Here is a 22,827-nt window from a genome sequence, read left to right as displayed (position 1 = left end):
CGAGAAATTTGGTTACTCGTTTTTTTCCATAATTACAGAAGTTCATGAAACATGTACTTGAAAAAAGTAACAAATACTGTTAAATCTCTTTAAAAAGACAATGTTCAAAAGGATGCAAATACTTATATATATGAACACATTCATATCCCACATTTGTATTAAAAATTGTCCTTTTTGAAACCAATTCCTTTATTTCCCCTGGTAGAAATTGACTGATTACTTTTTTTTTCAACGAAATTTAAATGATCAAATTCACATTCCTTTAACCATCAACATTCACTCATAGTAAAGATTCATAATACCTAAACTCCAATATCAATAGCCCTAATATATAAATAATGCATCCCTCTTTTTACCATATAAGTTTGCAAATAACCATTTTTACATCATTAATGGACAAAAACTGTATATCAATTCATAGAAATAGGAAAGGTATTTAGTTTAGCATATTCTTTAGGAAATCATTTTAAGAAATGTTTCGAATTAGCTCCGATAGATAGGTGTTCTTCAGTGCTTGCATCGAATCACTAAAATATTTATAGAACTACACACAACAGACCACTCTTTCAGAATACGTTAGCAACAGATGCATTCTGTGATGTTTTCAATTCTTTCCTTATAGTCTTTCCTTAAGAAAAGAATTTTTTTTCCTTTAAAAAAGTGTTTCTATACTTTAACGATTTCCTTCTCTTCACTAAGAAAATTGGTATGAAATATACGATGTCCTTTTCAAAACAAAGTGCCGTAAGGAAAACATCTCAACTTCTTTTGTCAGTTGATAAAATTTATGCTATATTTCAAGCTTATGAGTCACAAAATACGATATAAATTAATTCTTTGATTGCAAATGATACTTTGAGAAATTTTCATTTTATGAAAGAAGCCTATTTGTTTTATTTGAATCCATGCCCATTATACTCTTCTTGAAAATCATATTTCCAAGAGATACTGACCAATTCAGCATATGATATTTTCAAAACTCCAATAAAATATTTTTCCATTATTCATGAAAATATCAAATACAAAGTAATTACGGTAGTATTTTCAAAATCAGCTTGAGAAGAAACATTGCAACACGAATAAAGATAATTTATAAAGTAAGATTGAACGGATTAGAAACATTACAATACCGTAACGTCATTTATATATCAGATAACGGTAATAACGTTTTGCCAAAAATAATCTTCCTTATCTTATGTAACATTTGTTAGGTGATTTATTTCTATCCTTTATAGGTGGGGAAAATATTGAACTAGTATGCATAATTTCAATTACAGACTGTGTCGCTATTTATTTTTGCTGTTCAGTGTTGCTTTTTTGGTGCTATATTTGTTAAATATGGCCGTGTGATTTCATGACTTACCTTCAGAGTGAGGTGCGTAGTAGTCCGGAAGTAGAGCTTTTAGGTGATCCGGAATTCCCCCGGTGTTTCCGGCCAAGTAACTGTGCATCATCGGATGCATTGTTGCACCTACAAAAAGAGAAAAGGAAAAATCAAAATGTGTTTGATATAAGAATGTTTAAATTTGATTTTTCTTATCTTAGGAAATGCAATACAGATGATTTAAGTTGGGGCTTCTTTTTTATGCCAAAAATCAGTAAAAGCGTTATATTAAATAGTGACTTTATAAAAAAAAAGCTGATTAATTCAGCTTACTCGATCAAATGGTCAATAACAGTTTATATGTGTATTTTTCAGGTTATTAAAAGCAAATAAAACTGCAAACTGCCTTTGAAAGACAATAAACTAAGTTTAGAGCAAAAGTGTAGAAGAACATCTTTAATTATGGAACTTTGGAACAGGATTGATGAGTGCAAATGTAATGTAATTTTAACATGTTTTGTAATATCATAATTACATATTCTTAATCTTTCTGCATTCGTTAAACAAAACCCACTCACTGGTTTTGTCTGTGTGTTTTATTTACTTGATATTTTCACAATAATGTTTAATACCATTACATGTATATCGGGATCCTCCTATATTAGTGTTATGACTATTTAGATAAATGCACTTATCTTTTTTAATATTGATGACAATAAAATAAATATATCTTATTAATAAAGCAAACTTAAAGTCTGATTCATCACAAGTAATTTAAATCCTCTTAAAATGGTAAAGAGGAACACACTCTTAAAACATTGCTTGATAGAAATAGAAATGAACTTTTCTTTATTTTGACAATATATCTTTTCTCTCTATTTTCTTTTAAGAAAGTTATGTTAAAATTCAAAATCATATATATATATATATATATATATATATATATATATATATATATATATATATATATATATATATATATATATATAGCATTCACTATATGACTAACATTAAAAAGATGTTAACGAAAGTTGTTCTTTTCAGTCACAAAACTGCCATAAATCAAGACAAACCATTTATTAAATGGAAATCTGATCATGTTTGATTTGATGTGTAATGTTTGGTTAATTCTACCTGTAGCCAATAAAGCATGATACTGAAGAATCAGGAGGGCAGCTGATATCTAGGTTCGTGTGCAGTGGAGTCAAAAATATTTTTCTAGGCTTTTTAGTCTTTGCTAAATTGTAATTCTCCACATAAGTATCAGATTTATTGAAGAAATATAATCAACGGTTACAATGTAATAAAAAAAAGTAAATCTACCCAATAGCAGCATTCAACTACAGTTTACATAATGATAAAGATACTCCCCAATTTAATAAGAAAAAATATTTTGTACCATTATGCAAACTTATTTTGAAGCAGGGAAACTATGGTCCAAGTACATGTAGTAAATAGTCAAAAGTATTTTTCTCGATAAGACTCCCAACATGTCATCAATATCCAATAATAATAACAATGTCATTAAATCTTAAACATTTCCTTCCTTGTTTTCGAAAAATAATTTCCATCTCACACAAGTCAAGAGAATACTTGCAACAGAGTGACGTATACACGACTGTTGAAGGTCGTTTATTTTGATTGTCATATTTGTGGGATTGTCATGCTGTGAAATGGAACATGTGTTTTATTTTAAAACCGAAATAAAACGTGGAATGTTTCCATATGCCGGTCCTTGTGGAATTAATGCGCATCAATTATACTTTCTGCTTCAGGTTGTCTAAATGTACATATCATTCACACTGAAATTATGCAAAGTGGAAGACACACTGTTTTTATACCATCGCGTTTTGTAGAAATCTATCAAAAATTTTAAAATGGAAAGAACATCTTTATAAATTGATATTTTTAAATTAACATTTAATGACTTCAAATCAAATATTGATCTAGAGAGAAAATTTGCAAATAAAGACCACGTTTTCAACGAATTATGGTTGATACAATCTTTAATTATGGTTTTTCTCAGATACTATTTATACAGAGATACACATTTGAATACAAGTACTTTGTATTAACCGCACTGTATTCTTTATAGTGTCTCTGCTATAGACAGATTTCATAGAATATGCCTAATCAAAGAGAACTACTTAATTGTGAGAATGTTGTTTGATGTATTCATCCAACGTAATCGCTTGTTCCAGCTTAATATCGACTCTCTAAAGAATACCCTCAACAAGAGAATGTGTCTTATCTTAAGTCCAAGCCCCACATGCATTTTATAAAGCAAATTTCTGAAAAATTAATGGATCTCTACTGAAGGCTTTACACAAGGTTTCTATACATTAGCGAATCTACAGCATAGAAAATCAAGTAAACATAGAAGATTTGGGTAAACATAGAATTCGTGAGATGCCAAACACATTGGGAGATTCTTCTAAGACTAGCATATAAAAGCTTTGCGTGGTAGTGTTGTTGTAATCTGTGAGAAATACTGCACAAATAGTAATATACGACTGAAACGCCCATTTTCATAATTAAAGCCTATGTGTTTTAACTACAGTCGGGACTTTCGCTGAAATATTTTTCAAGAAAGATGAAAGCATAAATCTAAGAAAGGCAAAAGTGATTGAGCTACCAAATTTCTCAAGATAAATTGTTTTTAAGAATATAGATAGTCATAATTTATTATTCATATTTATATATCTTTCGATGCTTTTTTAATTTGCATTAAACTTTATTTTTCAGGGTTGGGGTATAAGATAATATTTTCTTCATTTTCATTTTTTTTTACGAATTATGATATAAAAATTGCTTATCATTTGATTTATACATTTTTAAAACTAGTTTTTATCTAGAACAAGCCATTGATTGGTTCAAAACCTTTCGACCTTATTTACATTTTCGCCCCCTTTGCTGGCCTCTCACAGGATTACAATGCTATCGTCCCTGCCTGTCAGACGTGGTAAGAAATCAGGTCGACTGCTCTTTGTTAACGCTTCGTTCGACGTAAAAGGCCGAATTTAATGTTATTGATGACCTATATGTGAACGTGAACGAAGTTGTATGTGTGAATTTTTTGCCAGTAGTGTAAATGTAAATCTTCCTTCTTTATTATTCATCGGGATTTGCAGTTTAAGAAATATCGAACCGAATCAGATATGTTTTTAACAAAATGGCGACGTTAGGCTTGCTATATTGACTGTGAGAACTAAATACCGAAGGAGAAATTCAAAATGCTAGTCTTTGTGTGAATTCTACATGCATTGTTCGGCGAATAATATACTACTTGGTTGAGTCTCCGGGGACTCAATTTAAAAGTTTTATTACAATAAAGCGACTCTGTTTCTGTCAGGTGATTTCACAGAAACTAATGGATTCAATTTTATTTTCTGTTTGGTAAGTTTTTAACCGACTTTTAAATTTCATAGGGAAAATATCAATAAAATATTCAGTTATTTTTTGATTTTGTTTGTTTTTTTCGGGCATTTTAAAAAAAAATATCTTGCTGAAAAAAGTTATTCTTACAACGCTTGTTGACAGATATATGTAGCTTTAAGAAAAGTGGTAGAGAAAAACCCGAAACAATACTCAATAAAAACATAATAATTCTACTACATATAAACAATCTTCAATTATTGGGGCTGTATCATTCTTTTGTGTCTCAACAAATCGGCACTTTCTTACTTTGTGAGTAATCTGTTGAATTTTTAGAACAAAAATTGTTATTTTTCTCATCGACTTATGAACATTATTTTTATATTTCACAGTACTGGGGTGAAGGTGATCAGTTATTTCTATCGACAAACAATTGTAGAAAATTAGCAATTGAAAAAACTATTGAACATTATAATAATAAACACGATCTACAGTGCATAAATCAAGAATTATAGTCTATGGTACTAGATATAAGATTTTTATTATTTTTTTTTTATTACGATAAAAATTAAATATCTTCACTGAGTAATAATATTAGTACCATATATTTTGGTGTGAAGTAGTGTTCAGCAAGTACCGACCATTTACACTTTCGAATCAATCAACATTATGATAATTTTTAGGGAAAAAAAACAAACAAAAAACAACTCATTATTATTTAAACTCATAACAGACTACTTCAAGGGTAGAAAAAATATCACTTTAACGTCCATTCATAACAATTTATATCGATAAATAAATTATCTAACCTCTCTTTCTTTAACTGCCCGAACAGAAAATGTAGAAAAGCCGAGATACACACGAGCCAGGTTTTCACATGTCTCTATATTAAATTGTAAACTAATCCGCAGAGATTAGGATAACAATAGAAGGAAGATCATAAAGAAATCAGTCTCCGTCGTGTCGGCTTGATACACGGTGACCATATGACGCAAGGAAGAAGAGAAAACTACCGTGGAAATGTATATTTTCACAAGACAAACAGCCATACGGCCACATGGATTCCAAAACGTCAATAAAATTCACTAATAAATATGAAATTTGTGTTTTGCAAATGAAACGTTATAGCATTATTGGAGAATGGGGCAAGTAATAAACCATTACAGAAAAGAAATACTACAAGCCTATAGTACTTTGTTTCTGATTACTATGTTTGAATTGTATTTGTGAATTTTGACAAAAATTTTATGTTACGATTATTGTTATGTTAAACACTTTTGTCTAAACAAAGTACAGGTTAAATCATTACTCGTTCTTGAAGCGCACTTACATTTAAAGCAGAAATTGAATATATGCTAAACTTTACCCAAATTAATTGATTTCTATTAGGAAAATATTCATAAAGAAATATTTGAATAAAGCCGATATTGAACATTGAAAATGCGTGGTTGGGTTTCGTTAATTGTATTCTATTCATCATACTTGTTTGCTAAATGCTAAAAATGTCATTCTTTCTTGTGAACATTAAATATAATTCTTCGCGTGACATCTTCAAAATTATTTTTTTTTCTCAAAGAGACTATGACATTATGGAAACACAAAGTACTTCCTGAAGGTTTTACATATCGTTATTAATAAATAGTAAATGGCGATGTTAAGAGAGGTATCTAATGAATAAGTTAAAGTAAAAGGGTTGGGGTATCTTAAAAAATGATATATGAGCGAGAGAGAGAGAGAGAGAGAGGAAGAGAGAGGGAGAGAGAGGGGGGAGGGAAAAGTACAAAGTTTACAGGAGAGGTACATGTATAGAGAGAGGATTGATTTTTTGGGTCCTCTTCTTTGGGATACAATACATAAATATACATCAAATAAAGATTATTGATTTCCTGTGAAGAATACAAAAATAAAAGACAAAATATTTTACATATGTATTGCTTTAATTGCGCACAAGCAGAGAAAACCAACAAAATAAATGAAAACATCTGTCATTAAGGTGAACTGTATCCCTATTCATATGAAAATGTGGAAAACCCGTGTAAGTGTATACTGTTGGTATTGAAAATTCATTGCGCAAGATACTACAGCATAATCTTGTTTTTAAGGAACACCCCAAGCTGTATCAAAATTACTACTTCATTACAGATCTATTAATATTTACGTCATTGACTAGACATATTCAATGGATTATGATATGCTTGTTAAAATTGTCAGGAGTTGGGCAAAGTTTACTCCTTCTACATGCTTTAATTGCCTTCAGATTTATTTTAAACAAATCATGGGATAGACAAAAATGTGTGTCAATTCTTGGTATGGACTTTGTAAAGTGTTTCATGTTATTGTTTTCTAATATGGACAAAAATTGTTTGAAATCAGATGTAACCAACGTGTTTCTATACCCCTTTTCATTAGTTGTTTCGCTTCATGCAAGTACATGATCCGAGTACCTAAATAATTAGTAACTTATCTAACGTTTTAAAATATGATTTTTTTCACATCAAGTATTGATAGTACAAATGATATAAATAATTTATATACTGGGTTGTTGTTTTCCCCTAATCCTTCCTGTTAAAGATTACGGCAATGCTAAATTCCAACTGTATCGTGGTACGCAAAACCATAAATAAAATGAAAGAAAAAGGCAAAAGAGAAAACACGATTTTATAGTATTAGCAAACAAAGTCAGAAATTTGGATATTTCGCAAACAGTAAAATGAAGATTATAGAAGTTCATCTGTTTAGAAAGCAGCCGTTTTCTTGGTTGTGTTTGATCTACATGTTTGTGAGTTTGAACGTTAAAACACGGACACGAAAATATGTTTCAAATTTATTTTCAAACAGACACATGATAAAAAGGCCACCCGCTAGGATGCGGGGCAAACTTGGATCACCGTGAAGCCACAAGAGCACACATTTTATAAATTCTACCTGTAATTTCCATAATGAATCAAAAAGTACTAATGTAAATACCGAAGAGGGAAATGTCATGAACATACTTGTCAACAAAACAGATAAAACTGTTTCTAAAGAAAACACAACATATAAGCAGTTAATTGTGTATATATAGAATTAATTCATATTTAAAAATCATAATATACAACATACAAAAATACGACAAAATGTATGCATTTCACAAACTATTTTTCAACTAGATTTAACACATGCAGATGTTTTCTATGTGACATCGAGGAATATTACTACCAGTATAATGGGAGCTATCAGAGATTATACCACTAAATTTCAGGAAATTAGACTGATAACATTTTATCTGAAAATGTTCTATAAACAAAAATGTAGAGCTTGAAAATAAGAAATTCGGGTTTCATATTGGATGCTTATTGATCGGTAGACCAATGCAGAGCTTTAAATCTTATAGTAAAGAAAAGATCCCAGATTCATACGGTCATTTTTGAATTGATTTACAAGCTGTCACAACAATGTGAGGAGATTTTCGAAGAAACATTTCAATATCAAGTCCACGGCCAACTTTCATAAGAAAAGATGCATAAATATTCCAGCTTTCCCTCGTTCGACCTTTTTACTGACTTTTTATTTATAGGATTAAAGTTCGGATTTCAGACCTTGCCTATCGGAAAGTGATTTCTTTTTTCAAATTATCGTCAAAAGATTAAAACAGTTAATGTGTTCTTCACATGTGACTTGAAAACAGATGGCATTGTTTAATATAAAAATCATTGTTTCAGTACATTTACCATATTTTACATGAAAAGAGTTCGTATGCTTGAGGTAGCAGAAAACGAGTATTTGAGGACGTACCTTGAGGGCCTAAAGTAACTCCTGCAGGGTGGAAATATCTATGGAAGTCACCGGAGGTGGAGGGGGTCGTAGACCCTCGATTGAGGTCCTGAACACACCCTCCTCCTCCCACCGACGCTGACCTCCCAGAGTCGCTGAAGTTACTCCCATTGTAAGGGGTAATATTTCCATTTAAGATCCGTGCTCTATCCAATGAGAAATCTACGGGAGCGTCCATGATTGAATCAAAAAGACAATAATAATATCCTGTAGGGAACTGGTATTCATATTTTCCTAAATCACTTTCTTGAACTGAAACAGTGCATGCTATCTGGAAAAGAAGAAAACATACGCTTTAATGGTATTTTGGTTATGCGTCAGACTGTTGGTCTGCATTTCATAATCTCCCTATTTACCTGAATAAATTCAAGCACGCTTACGTAATCAATTTCTTTCCATTTTAATTTAAAACTGCATCCTTGTGTATAATTTTGTAGCTTAATAAAACAAAATATCGACTGTACACCGCTTTGGGTTTTTATACACTGTTGAGTTTATACAAAAGAGTGTCTGTGAAATCGCACACAAGGTTTGTGGCTACCCTAGGTCTGTCGCATGACAAGCTATCTCAACCATAGAAACTTTGGCGGTTTTATCTATCATTTTCAACATAACCTAGTTTTTCACAGCACACAGGTTTATTTGCATGAGGGTATAATGCACCAAAAATATATTGAGCGTTTAAATGACTATATATCGGTATTAGTTTGCATCACGCTATTGTAATTATTTTAAAATTTACATTTCTTTTTCTTTAACTTATACCTCCAGTTGTGAAAACCCTCGTTTTAAAATTCCGGTTTTTCTTCTTCCTACAAAATCTAACCTAAGGTCAAAAGTAGTTCTTTCTTTAGTTTTTTTTTAAGTTTTCAAGGAATACCTCTAAGAATATTTCCCTTCGTTTTTTAGCTGGAAAATGCTTTATTCTGTTCAGCTTTGAATGAACTATAGCCAGTAACACAAACACAGAAAAAACCCGCTGTCTATTCAGAGAAAAATGGTAAACACGGTCTCAAATCATGTTTATTAGAAAAACCAAAAATGACCATGTCACTCTTGAAAACGGGATGAAATGAGGGGGTTGTGGATTTTGTGTCCAATTAATTTCCGGGTGATTAAAAATTAGTACACCGCAAGGAAACAGCTACTCAAACTGCCATATCAATAAATTCCATGATTATTCATGTACGGTTTCAACAATTTTCATTTTTTGTCTTTCAGTTTTGGAAGGTTTTTTATATTGATAAAACATATTTCTAAATCCGGTTTCGGAAAATACGTAAGTACACCATGTATGTTTTTTTTTTTTGGTCATTTATCTATTTTTTCCTTTCAATATCAATTGCTCGAATCGATGATAATTTTGCTATTAAAATTAACATATTTTATGTTTATTAATAAATATGACAAGATTCACATAATATTTTATTCAATATTTTTTAAAAACTTTGAAATTAGATCTTTCCACCATTAAATGACCTATGGATTTGGCTCAAGTAAAGGCGGCATTTAAAATATTACCCAAAATCTCTCCCTTTTTATAAAAAAAAATCGTTGTAACATATATCTTCCTCCTTTATTAACTGTTTTAAAAAATTTGATGACGGTTTTTTTACAGCTAGACCGTAGTCGGTTTTCTCCTAATACAGTTGTTTACATTCCTTCGTCGCAAATAATTACACATGATTCATCCTTAAACCATATCATGTCATAAGTAAACTAATTGTTTAATCGTAGGAAAATTAATTTCTTACCCTTTTCTCGAAGAATTCCTAACCGTTAAAATCCATTTCAATCCTTTAGCGAGTGTTTTCTAGTGTCTGCATATACTGCGCCTGTACAACGCGATAACGATTTTATCATACACATTCGACGCGGTTTACTAAGCAAGGCACATTGAATTATTGTTGGTACGGGGTTGTCTCTCGCCAAGAATGTTAGCTGCGATTTGATTGGTCGATTGCAAATCCCCTGTGGACACATATATCTGTTCTCGTTTTACATACGTGTTTTCTGTGTTCCCCGGTAAACAAATACCAGCGTTGGAAGAGGAAAAGAAACTCTGAAAGCTCTTTCCCCACGAAATGAGGGTATTGTGCAAATCAAATTGGGACGCATATGGTCGTATTTTTTAACGATTCATTTACGCTGGATTTATGTGTAGGATTTTTGTGTTTTAATGGAGTTTCTGCAAGGCATAACTATCGCAAACACCATCATTCAATGGTGACCTCGTTTTACTTATAATCTATATACTTTGGGGATCTAGAGACTGTTTATTTATATTACAATCACGTGGAGTGCTGTATGGGTAATTCATGATGGACAAACGCCACTGCGGATCTGATCTCTTTAAATCAATGGAGAGTATTAAGTTTGCCCGGCACTGTCGTTTGTAATTGAAAGTTGAGAGTTTTTGTACTAAAACGCGATCTGAAAACCGAGCGATAGCAGGCCTCGCCACTTGTTATGCGGGTGAAACCAGCGGTCAGGGATATTTTTACCGTGTGTGTGTTATTGTGCTTTTCCGCGGAACCGTGTGCGATTTTATATTAACACATTTGTTTTATATTTAGCGATCTGTTGGCCTTAAAAGCGTAAGTATTTTGATATTTGGTTTACAAAAAAAATTAAACTATTACTTACATGATCTGAATTTTTGTGAAAAATATGTTAATTATGTTATTGTATTTTAGCTCAAAACGCATTCTATCAACAAATCTTTTACCTAATATTACTTATTAAAAGATAAACAATTTTTCATTTGTATTACAATCATTTGAAACAAATTTAAATATTTTTGTTTTATTCAAATAAATCAAGTTGATCGGGTGCTTTATGAGTCACATAAATTTCATGAAAATATTTATGAAATTAAATTGTACAATTAAACATGCTTTCAATAAATAAAACAAAGTCATATATTAAAATGGTCTTTATGTCACTTTTTATGCAAACAAATATTGGTTTATATATAACAAACAGGATAAATTACGTAAACAATTTTTAAAAATTAGTCTAAAATTTTATGTTGTTTACTCTTGAAATATTTCACGAGGAGACGTAAAATTTATTGACACACTGCAGGTTTAAAAAAAGATAAAACTGTTATGTTATTTTAAATCTTTTTTTTTTTGAATGTTGGGTATTTTTTTTTTATCTAGTATAAAAGTACTTGTTTTTTATAATCCAAATCCCGGCATCCTTAACAAAAGTTCAAACGACAAAAATTCGTCGTATACATTGTGAAGTACAAATTGGTCGCATTATTCCATCGAAAACGTGCAGCAAGAAATTATTATTAGGTGTGGAAAAATAGTGGTCATTGAAAGACTGCCTGTGATTGATGCCTGCTTCCATTTCAAGATACGGTTTACATAAAGATCAATAAGAGGATTTGATGGACCCACGTCCGTCATATAGTACGTTGCAAACGCTGGGATATATGAATGAAAGCCAGACAGATGGACCGAGAGCTATAGAGATAAAAATATGTGGGGGTGAATATTGGAGGCATTAACAAAATTCCTCTCCAGACAGAGTATTTCTTGCGTCTGTTAATATAATATGCGAGGTTTTTTTTTCTTTTTCACTGATTTCCCCCTAGAAACACCACGACAACGAGAGGGGAAGAACAACTTCAATGTGTACAATTACTTCAAGGCAAATTAATGTAAAAAAAACCCCGATATCTCCGATTAAATGTTAGAAAAAATATTGTGTTAGCTGGAAATTTACTTAAAATTTCAAAATATTCTTGTCGAAATTACATTAACGGCTTATTACAAACTGTTGCTTTGGAATATTCAAAGAGAACGTTAAATGAAGGATAAGGGTAACAAATTATTTCTAATTCACAATTCGTATATGTATAGCAAGGATTTTTTTTTTAATTGTTAGCAACCTGAAATTTCCAAAGTATTTCATAATTGTATATTAGCGTAACAGAATACACACACAATACAAAATAATAAAGTTTGAGGATGTAAATATAAAAAGTTTGTTGAAAATATGTACATGTATGTCGTTGTCGGCAAGTATAGTACACCAATATTTAATTCACTGGCAGTTAACTGCACATACATTACGCAATAGGTATGATGCATATAGAACTGGTTTACAAGTTAAAAACACACATGTTGTTTTTGTTTCACATGACTCCTCCTGCAGTCAAAGTTTAAGTGTTTTTGTTACATGTTGTATTCCTTTATTTCTACTGTTGTTCTGATGACAAAGCGATTTAATATGCTACAATTTAAACCCTTTGGTTTGCATTTTTACATATCTGAAAGAATGAATTTATTTTTATTTTCATGTATATTTTTTATTTCTTGCTCAAATACAACGTAACAACCGATTTTTCTTACTTATATAACCATTCTTTGGCATGCCTTGAATTAAAAATAAATACATCGCACTGTGTTTCAATTACAGCACCTTTATTTCTTAATAGTATGACATTGAAGAAATACAATCAACTAGATTTTTTCGTGAATGTCCATTTTGTCTTATATCCCTTCCTTCCTTTATATCCTTTTTTCGCTTTCTGTTGGTGAGAAGAAATACAATCAACCAGTTGGTTTTTTTTTTCTAAATGTCCATTTTGTCTTATATCCCTTCTTTTATATCCCCCTCTTGTCGCTTTCTGTTGGTGAGAAGAAACATGAAATACACAATTTAATTAAAGTTAGTTAGAAATGAAAATGCAAAATTAATTCATGGTAAATTATTGGGGTAAATGTATCTATCTTCAATGTTGTATTATTGGATACATACTAGTACGCGTTACTGTTCATTGACTCTGTGGGCTGATAATAAGATAAAATGTGATTATATTTGTACTAATTTTATACCTCGTTCGAGAGTTCTCCTAGTTTGTCGCTTTGCAATAAAAAAAAAAGAATACATTTTGTATTTCGTATGACGGCATTGAATGACTGCAAGTTAAACTTGCTTATTTATTTATATCTCCAAGTAATTTTTTCACTGTTTAAGGCATTGCTTTTTATGAAATATATTTCATTTTTTATAAATTCAAAACACGCGAATTACACACTTTTAATGGTTTAATTTTTTTTATCCACAAGGAATATGAATTATATGGATTTTAGGCTGGTACTCATTTCCCATATTCGGGTTTATAGTTTCAAATTCTTTGATTGTAAATATTTTTGTTTTTTTTAACTTGCCCAACCAGTTCATTTTTGTGATCGTTAATTTGTATCTTGACAACGAGAAAATTGAACGGGTCGATATAACATTGATATTTAATGGGCATGCCTATCCGTAGTTATCCTTCAATAAAAACTTCAGTATGTTAGGCTGAATAATCAGTCAACTTGTTATTCATTGTGCAAATCACAAAATTAGTTCATTACATGAGATTCAGAAACCGTATTACAGGAGACTTAGATCTACATTTCTTATTTTAAATTTTAACTATTAATTCTTTATTCACTTGAATGGCATTAAAGCGCATCAATATTTACATATGATAACATTTCAAACTTGCAAGCAAGTGGTCTTGGAAACTAGACAAAAGTCTTAAGAATATCAACTATTCGTTCAGTATTATTAAATTTCAAATTTCCGAAAATAAGATTGGATAGATATAATGCAAATAAACAAAGAACTGTCATGTGGGAAGAAAACTGAAACTCATCTGACAAGTTATACATTTTCTCGAGTTCCTGGCAGTGTTGTCATAACGACCTATCTCAATAGTGCTCAGAGTTCACTGCATATACAAAAAATAATCCCAACAAAAAAAATATAAAACAAACCGGAAAAAAGTATATAAAAAACCCAACTTCATAATTTGCCTTGTTAGTACTGTACTTAAATTTTTTCAGTATCTGTACAAACCATTATTTTTTGTCGAGTTTTCACCTCGCGATGATCACAATATATAACTGCAGAGATGTATAATTCGATATTTGATGAAATAAATAAAACTTTAATTATTTGTTATGTAGTTAATAGATATTATTAATATAAACAAAACAGGCGGAGCAACGTTTCAGTAATTATATATAAATAAATTTGGGTCTGCGTATACAGCAAATGAAATAGTTTCAATGGCTGAACATGTTTTCTAAGCATTTTTTTTAATTTGAGAAAGTCAAAATGCATGAAAAGCATGTGAATTTAAATATAGCTGCAATAAATTTTAAAATATTTGATAACAAACATACGATAATAAAAATATTGGAAAGTCCACAAAGAGCGTGAAAAATATTACTCGTACCACGAAAGCCACTCAAATTGTGATTCACCGTAAATTTTCAATCTACACTGATAATGTAAGATGAGATCAGGAGAATACTTAAAGGGAAAAGGTATTTGTACGATTATTTCTTTCGAAAAAAAAAATACCCTTATTATGTCTACAAGAGAACAGAAGATAAAGTTCAGAGTATTAATATAAACATATTTTAAGTTTTATTGCATGCATTTAGGTATAATAATAAACGGCAGAGAATATTTTGTGATATTAATCTAAAGAATTATGAAAACTTGTCAATAATTATTCATGATTAACATGGCGATGGATGAATGTTGAACGAGAGCCGTCTACCGGAGGTGAGTTTTTCGTCTTTCAAAATGATGACGGTAAGCGTAATCTGTTTCATAAGTAAAGATCCTAACTTGTCTATTACAATTGTTTGTTCACATGGCATTGTTTTGTTCTTTGTGGGATCCTTTTCTCTAGACATAATAACCCCGGTATATTTTTTCCGTGCAATTTAAAGATCTTTATATTAAACTTCCACGATGTAATAAGGAAGTTAAATATTTGTGTATATGATTAGCAAAATAAGTTTACGTGTTTGGATTTGTTTACAGAGAAATTTACATAAGAATGAGAGAATGAAATTTAAAAGAAAAAGGAAACTGCGTTTAGTTTGTTTTAGTGTAGACGGAGTAGAGCACACAGTTAACACAAAAAATATGTGTAAGATTTTTTGGGCCTACTAAGTTATACTTGAATAAGAACAATTGGTGGATCTCAGTCTCTTTGGTACACTGACAAGTATCCGATCATATCAATTTGCTTTGAAATCTTCTTTCCGAGCAATGTCTCAAGCAAACTGTAAAGAGAACAAAAAGTGTATTTTGCGTTGTCTTAATTGTTCAATTGTTTTATAGGCATTTCAAATGAAACTTATTTTTAAACTGCAGATTAAAAAACAAAAGAAACACGTAAACACTGCATGTCCTGTGCACTATTTTGGGGAAACATTAATTTTCTGAAAGATGTTTTACAGGCTCTGAAAGGTGAAAGTTGATGCATTCCAGATTCACATAATGTTAAGTTGGTCTATAATTTTACAAAATGTTATAGCGCTCATTCTAAGAAATGAATTAAGTCTGACTTTGATACAACCATAAATTGAGGGTTAATGGGAAGGTGGAAATTGTATTTTGGTAACAATGTTTGTCGAACCATCATTTCAATCAAGATTTGTGTGTGTTGGCTGAAAATTATAAAGAGCTGACTGACATAGATTCTAGAAGTTTGGAATTAAGAAGAGGAGTGTAACGTGGTGGAAGATATTCAACAATACTTGTCAACCATTGACAAGATATGAATACATTTGTATTATTATCTAGATTTTTTATTTTTTTAAATTTCTATGCTAATTGTGCCACATCATATCAAAAGAAACACGCTAAGCATATTTTAAAAGCATTTCTATAGACCTTCTAAAAAAATCATGTTCCACAAATTTACGATTTGATCATGAGATTCCAATTACTGCATGAGAGATAATACGTTTTATTCCATTAGAGTGCCCATATAGAGTCAGTTAATATAAATGCATGACACTTATGTTAACCCAAAATGAGTTTTATTAATTTTAAATATGTATAACCATATCAGATGATATGATTTAGATTACTAGTATACGATATAAAAATGTGATTGCCAATATATAACGTATAAGATATCACATAAACTAAATAAAAAGGTCCTGGTCTGTAAACGAAAAAAAAATGTATTTTATGAGTTGTATATATATATATATATATAAATATAAAATCACTCAGACACGTAAGGATGGGAAGAAATTTACTCGTAATGTTGATGGATTTACATGACAACTACACATGGAAATGAAATATGCAACGACCGTTGTCGTTAGAGTAATCTTCATGGGAGTAATTTTACTAGTGAAATTAGTCTAAAATATGTTACTAGCATTGGTCCGTAAAGGGAAATGGATTTTTTTTTAATTTCTGTGTACCAACTTTTACCAACATGATGTAAGGCTAATTTTGCATGGATTATAAAACAACTTGCAAGATGCATGCATACGAAGCAAGGAATTCCTTCCTCATTCAATTAATAACTGTCTGCATAAATTCAATTATTTCTATAATGTTGGCATTAATCATGTTAATTAATTGACTATATACGTTGGTGAATGCAGGGAAAACTAAACGTCTTTTCTTATTTCTATATCCATGCAAAAAATCCATTTATTAAAAAATAATGATTTGACAACTTAAGATTTTTAAAATGCAAAAAACCAAAAAAAAAAAAAAAACAAAATTCATGAACACTAGTTAGAACCTAGTGCTAATAAATAATCCTATTGCAAATTAAAAGATCATTACCTTAAATGTCATCACGAGGGAATAGTCTTCCTTTTAACATTTTCAATGGGTGTAAAATTGCCCGACTTTGACATGATTTATAGGCAATTTACGACCAGAAAATTCGTTAATTCTCTGTTCAACATGTCCGGTTCCCTTTTGCTCTGCAACGAAATATCTTACAAAGTTTTACAGAATAAATGAATAAATAAATTATTTTTTAGATATATTTTCATATTAAAAATTTAAAAAAAAAAAAACAAACATAAAATAGCAGATGTGAATAAAAATAAATATATGTTTTATGTTTCATATAGCACACATGCGAGATAATGCCTGTGCGATTCAAGTTTTTAAATAAAACTCCCATCTGGAGCATACTCAGAAGGTTGGCCTTAATCTCTGAATGTAATTTGACACAATAAAAATATAAAGTTGACACCAAGCAGTAACTAACGAACAGATGCATCAATACGCCGGCCCATGCCACACTTGATTTATGGGGCCCTAAGATTTACTTCACCTGTGACGCTGAGAACGTACTTTTGGTTCTGTATACAATAGTATATTTATAAGGTACTGGGTTGGTTTTGTATTCAATTGTTTTTGGTTTTTTTTGTTATTTTTTTTTTATTGTTTTTTTTAGAAATACGTGTTTCGTTAAATTACTTTAATCAAGTAGTTTGAGCTATTAGGAGTAGAGCCAACTCAAATGCAGTTGAATACAAGAAGAATCATACGATCATTTTCAATTTTTCCTGTTAATTCAACTGAGTTTCAATTAACACTTGTGTTTGCAAATCCGAGTATCTGTTTGCATTTGTGTCCAAAAAATCTTGTTCGTTGCATGATTGAAATTAACATTTCATGTTAAAGGTACTATATAAAAAGACCTGACAATTAATGCATGGGTATTATTCAGAGTTGCAATGGAATATTTGTCTCATTCAGCTTAGCGGGTTTATTATTTTACATTTTCATTCCATGGGCAATGTAAAGAGTGTTTCCCGTCTAAATAATTCATTGTTCTGCATTGGACCAAACAATATGTACTCCATCTATCTATCTAATAGATGTCAGTCCATTGTTTACCCTTTATCAAGGTTAACTATCTGAATCTGAACAAACATACGGTTGCATTTGGTAAATTTACAATGCCAAAAAGATTAAATTTAACCACAAATCTATATTCTATGTAGTACGTCTTATGGCCGCTTTATGGGGAGCAGAGTGGACCGAAAACCCTAGGCTAGCGAAGATGGTCTTATGGTAGATAGTAAATTGTTTATTCAGATGAAGAAATACTATTAGTTTCTTCTTAATTATGCATCAGTGCATCTTGGGGTTATCCTGTATTTCTATGAAAGATGATAATGCAGGCTTGATTCTTTCTTATCAAATATTTATTCACATTTCATAACTTTCTACTTTCTGCAGCCAAAAAAAAATTGTTGCGTTGTCGTGCGATTGCTGTTTGTTATCACCGTACGTAATTTGGAATTATTTCTTTAGGCCACGATTTTGTGAGTTTCTTAATGGCAAGAATATTTCTATACTATTCTTTCAAATGCTCGTGGTTTGCATCTTTATTATATTTTTTTTTTTGGCTTCATGTCTTGTTTGATTAATTATAAATTTGTCAAATGTTTTACGAAACACTACACCGCTGTGATTATTTCTGAAAGCAAAATATTTGATCGCCATTCATGGAATCACTCCGGATGGCTGGTTGAATAAATTACATGGAATATGCCAATAGTGGACCTGATATTTACTTTGTATGTTAATAAAAGAAGGAAATTGGTTGCGTCTTTGCATTTTATTTAGTAATGAGGGAACTAATAGAAAATTCTAATTTTTTTTTAATTGAATGAGATCTTTTGTGTAATATTATTATATTGGAAACATTTAGTTTTAAAAAGTTTATAATTTCTAAGTTACAGAACACAAGATGCGTTCACATATGTTTTAATCTAGATTTTAAAAAATGTCGACAGCTGTCGCCAACTACTAAATACCAAGTGTTGTTTGAAAGATAATACAGTTGACATTTGTTTAGGGTGGATTCCGGGAACGACGCCTTAGTTAGCTATGTATCAATACTGATTTATTTAAAATTGACTATGCAATTAGGGCTGTAGCAGAAAGGTTGGGGGCTGGATTGCACCATATATATTGGCAAAATGAATGTGTAAAATCTAGACTTATCGTCCACAAATGAAGGAGGTAGTATTGATATTTATATATATACTACATTAGTATCACATTTCTATATCTAAAAAAATGTCATATTCTATATGAAATATTGAATTCAAATCAGTTACATACTAAATATTTCAACAATATCATTTTGCAAAGTGATATTTTGAACAGATGTTTTTGTAATTGAAAAAATAAATTAATAATCAAAGCTACTGAATATTGTTAGGAATACCATCTCTCTGATAATCGTTTATGGAATCCAGCATTTAGTGTTAAAGAAAAAAGCTTGCTAATTAAAATGAATTTACCACGTCAAAAGCTACAGAAAAATCACTGTCACTTTAAACTAAATGTATATTATGCACATGTGTCTTTTGGGGGTTTTTTTCACACGCATAAATATTCATGTACATGTATATATGTACACCGTACATGTACATAGTGTATAGGTCGTTTATTATGATACAGGAAGAGGACAGCACATGGGAAAATCAGAAAAAAATTCTCGTTTTCTTCCGTTTAAAGTCCATTTAATTATTTTTGAACTGTAAATTTCAATCTAAATCCTGTATATTGAAATTGTAGGTTTGATTAGGTGGTTTAGAAATTAAATTAAAGACTTACTTGCATACGTATTCATCGGGGAGAAACGTGTATAGATTTAACAATATTATATGTCTTATAGGATTTGATTTCATATATTATTTTCATAATTAACATAATTACCGGTATATCCCACACACAAAAACAACAAATCTTTTTGTTTTCTGGAGAGCTAGGGTTTTTGTGTGCATAGAATCAATAATGTGAACTTTTGTTGACATCTGTTGAATGTGTATTTTGTTTGAATACGATATTTTCCACAATGCCCTTTCGCATGAACACCCATCTTGTAGCCTCCAGTGTATTTTTTCTATGTCGACATTATGCGCGAATTCCGAAAAGAAGACACTCTAGATTCTCCTTATAATGTTGTCTTTTGCATTTTAAACACTATAATGAACATGGAATAAAGTGCAAAATGGTGTGATATCCCAAATTCAGACAAATATGTTTATGCATTTTCGTATTCACACTTTGAAATTACCTAAATTTCGTTTCTTCCAAACAATGACTATATAAAGTCTGCAATGAATTAAAGAATATTAAATAACTACATCTTATAGATAATCGTTTTAATGAGATGAAAATTGGGCATTGAATAAGTGAAATTAAAAAAAAATAACTTTTCACAATCAATGTTCAAAAGTCGATGTTCTTTATTTCAACGTAAAGTAAAAATAAAAAATAAACATGATGTTATACATTTTATCGAATTAGAATTATAATTTTAGAATTTCTAATAAGTAAACATAGATTTTATTTACTATTTCGGTAGTTGATTGTTCCATTTGGAAGAATTATAGATGTTGTTAAAGCATCTGTCATTTTCCACCTCCTCCATCTCTCAATCTTTCTTTCATTTTTTATTAAACAAATGTCATGTAGCATTAGGATAACAAGGTATATAACATATTACAATTGCTGATCCTTTATTCAACGCACGATAAACTAAGAGTAACTCCAAATACACGCAAAGCCACCATTGGTCCCTCTGACATATTTATTAGTTCGGTTTTTGCTTTTAAAGTGGCGAAAAATCGCTATATTTCCACGCAGTTTTATTGATTAGCAATACGAAAAAAAAGAATTGAAGTCAATTCAACAACAACATACAGCATGCATTTACCAGTGCTAAAGACCGACAGAAGAACTTAGAACAATCGTTGGTTGTATTAACGTCATAATCTCTAGCTATGGTGATCCATAAATCTGCCAGGAATTTTAAGTGAAATGTGTTGTGATGTCGTGAATGTATTATTCGAAATCTTTCATAGTTTGATGTATGTTGCCATTCACGTTCACATGTCCACTGGTTTGCATGATAAACGATAAACAACTGAAGCAGCTGTGAACATGTCTTCATGACGTGTGTATTATTTCGTCGCAGACGACACATGTAGAAATTATTGCGTGGAAATGAATATATTTTTGTCATGAACAAATTTTGGTTGTCAAGAATATAAATTGTAAAGATTGTAAAGGACAATACAAAAATGGAAGTCGGATTTAGAAAATTAAAAATTAGAAAATGAAATAGTTTTGTTTATATCTGTTTACCGATATTCATATAATGGCATATCCATTTTAAAACTTTTTAAAACTCATTTTTTATATAGTGACTAAATTTTGATACCCCTATAATCATTGTTTATTTAGACCAGTCCTTATCGTACCTGTCTGAATAACTTTTTGCAAAATGTTGGAATCGTTTGTATAAATGAAACTACGAATTAGGTTTCCGAGTATTGAATGCTCGGTCACAACTTACCGGATAATGCTACCGTGCGTCCAACGGCATCTTCGCTAGCCAAGGGTGTACGATCCTCTCTGCTCCTCTAGCATCTTCGCTAGTCAAGGGTTAACGATCCACCCTGTTCCTCTAGCATCTTCGATAGCCAAGGATTTACGATCCTCTCTGCTCCTCTAGCATCTGGTTTACGATCCAGTCTGCTCCTCTAGCATCTTCTCTAGTCAAGGGTTTACGATCCAGTCTGCTCCTCTAGCAGAGTGGATCGTAAACCCTTGGCTAGCGAATATGTTCCAACGGGTGGCACACAATTTTCGATCCGTTCATCTCCGCGTTTCTTGTCCTTTCCTTGTCAAAGCCATTTGAAATTTGGTGAAGTCCGTGCTATTTGACATTTTGTCACTCAGTTTTCAATACATTACGCATTCGTATTAGGTACGAGTTGTTTCTTTCTTATTCGGTGAGGTCCGTTCCTTAAAATTAGTTAAATGACGGAACGTTTCCCAATAAACGTTCGGTTGTTATCCGTTTTATGTGCTTTCAAACACTGATCTCGGGAACCTTCAACAGCGGCGGAGTCGTTATTCATCAACAGAAAATCATCGGATTGCGTTTTGTCGCCGTATTTTCATTCCTTTAGAAGTTTGTTAACGTTACCCAGTAAGGTGTGATCTAGACATTAGACTTTTATTCACTAACTATCCTTGCCAAAACTGCAAATCTTATATGTACACACTGAATTAGGGAAAGTAAAAGAAATTTATACTATACCTATACTCAATTGGGGTACATTTTGTTCTCGCTATATATGGGATAAACTGCATGGTCTCCAAGTGACAGACACTGTTAGCCAATATTTTCTTTACAAATTAGCAGCAGGTAAGATAAAATCTCTCTCTCTCTCTCTCTCTCTCTCTCTCTCCAAAACTGTATTCACAAGTCACTAGTAGTAATTTTTTAATAGTAGTGACTCACAACTATTAAAAAATTACTCACTCACACACTTTAGTAATTTTATAAGCGACTAACTTAACTTAATGACTCACTCACTTACTTACTTTGTCACTCACTCACAGACTGACTGACTTACATGTGATTACTTACTTACTCACAAAATGATAACGCTAATAGACGTGAAAGTATTCTGCAGGTGATGGTAATC

General features: G+C 31.0%; 2 protein-coding genes and 1 long non-coding RNA gene across 5 annotated transcripts in view; 1 reads left to right on the top strand and 2 right to left on the bottom strand.

The window, feature by feature from the left end:
* LOC105325782 (uncharacterized) overlaps positions 1-10,410 on the bottom strand; it is a 32,204-nt gene extending 21,794 nt beyond the window's left edge. For 2 of the 3 annotated variants that reach the window (XM_011425484.4, XM_066067172.1), the window contains exons 1-3: positions 10,267-10,410; positions 8,474-8,783; positions 1,364-1,471 (exon numbers count right to left, since the gene is read on the bottom strand). In XM_011425484.4, coding sequence (XP_011423786.3) covers positions 1,364-1,471; positions 8,474-8,690 — 325 coding nt within the window. In that variant the 5' untranslated portion in view covers positions 8,691-8,783; positions 10,267-10,410. The remainder of the gene's footprint in view (positions 1-1,363; positions 1,472-8,473; positions 8,784-10,266) is intronic. The other variant, XM_066067173.1, reaches the window with a different exon arrangement.
* A 108-nt stretch (positions 10,411-10,518) lies between these two features.
* Positions 10,519-22,827, top strand: part of LOC105325783 (transmembrane protein 94) — a 44,224-nt gene continuing 31,915 nt past the window's right edge. Inside the window, exon 1 of the mRNA XM_066067176.1 lies at positions 10,519-11,109. The gene's annotated coding sequence lies outside the window, so the exon portion shown is untranslated. The remainder of the gene's footprint in view (positions 11,110-22,827) is intronic.
* On the bottom strand, positions 14,596-22,483 carry LOC109618437 (uncharacterized). The gene is made up of 3 exons (XR_010707972.1): positions 21,687-22,483; positions 17,135-17,277; positions 14,596-15,603 (listed from the first exon to the last, which is right to left on the bottom strand). It is a non-coding gene; the product is annotated as an uncharacterized lncRNA (long non-coding RNA).

This window comes from Magallana gigas, chromosome 7, assembly GCF_963853765.1.
Source record: "Magallana gigas chromosome 7, xbMagGiga1.1, whole genome shotgun sequence".
NCBI classification, from domain to species: Eukaryota; Metazoa; Mollusca; class Bivalvia; order Ostreida; family Ostreidae; genus Magallana; species Magallana gigas.
Note: the sequence above shows the minus strand (reverse complement) of the source record. Positions and strands in the feature narration are given on the sequence as shown.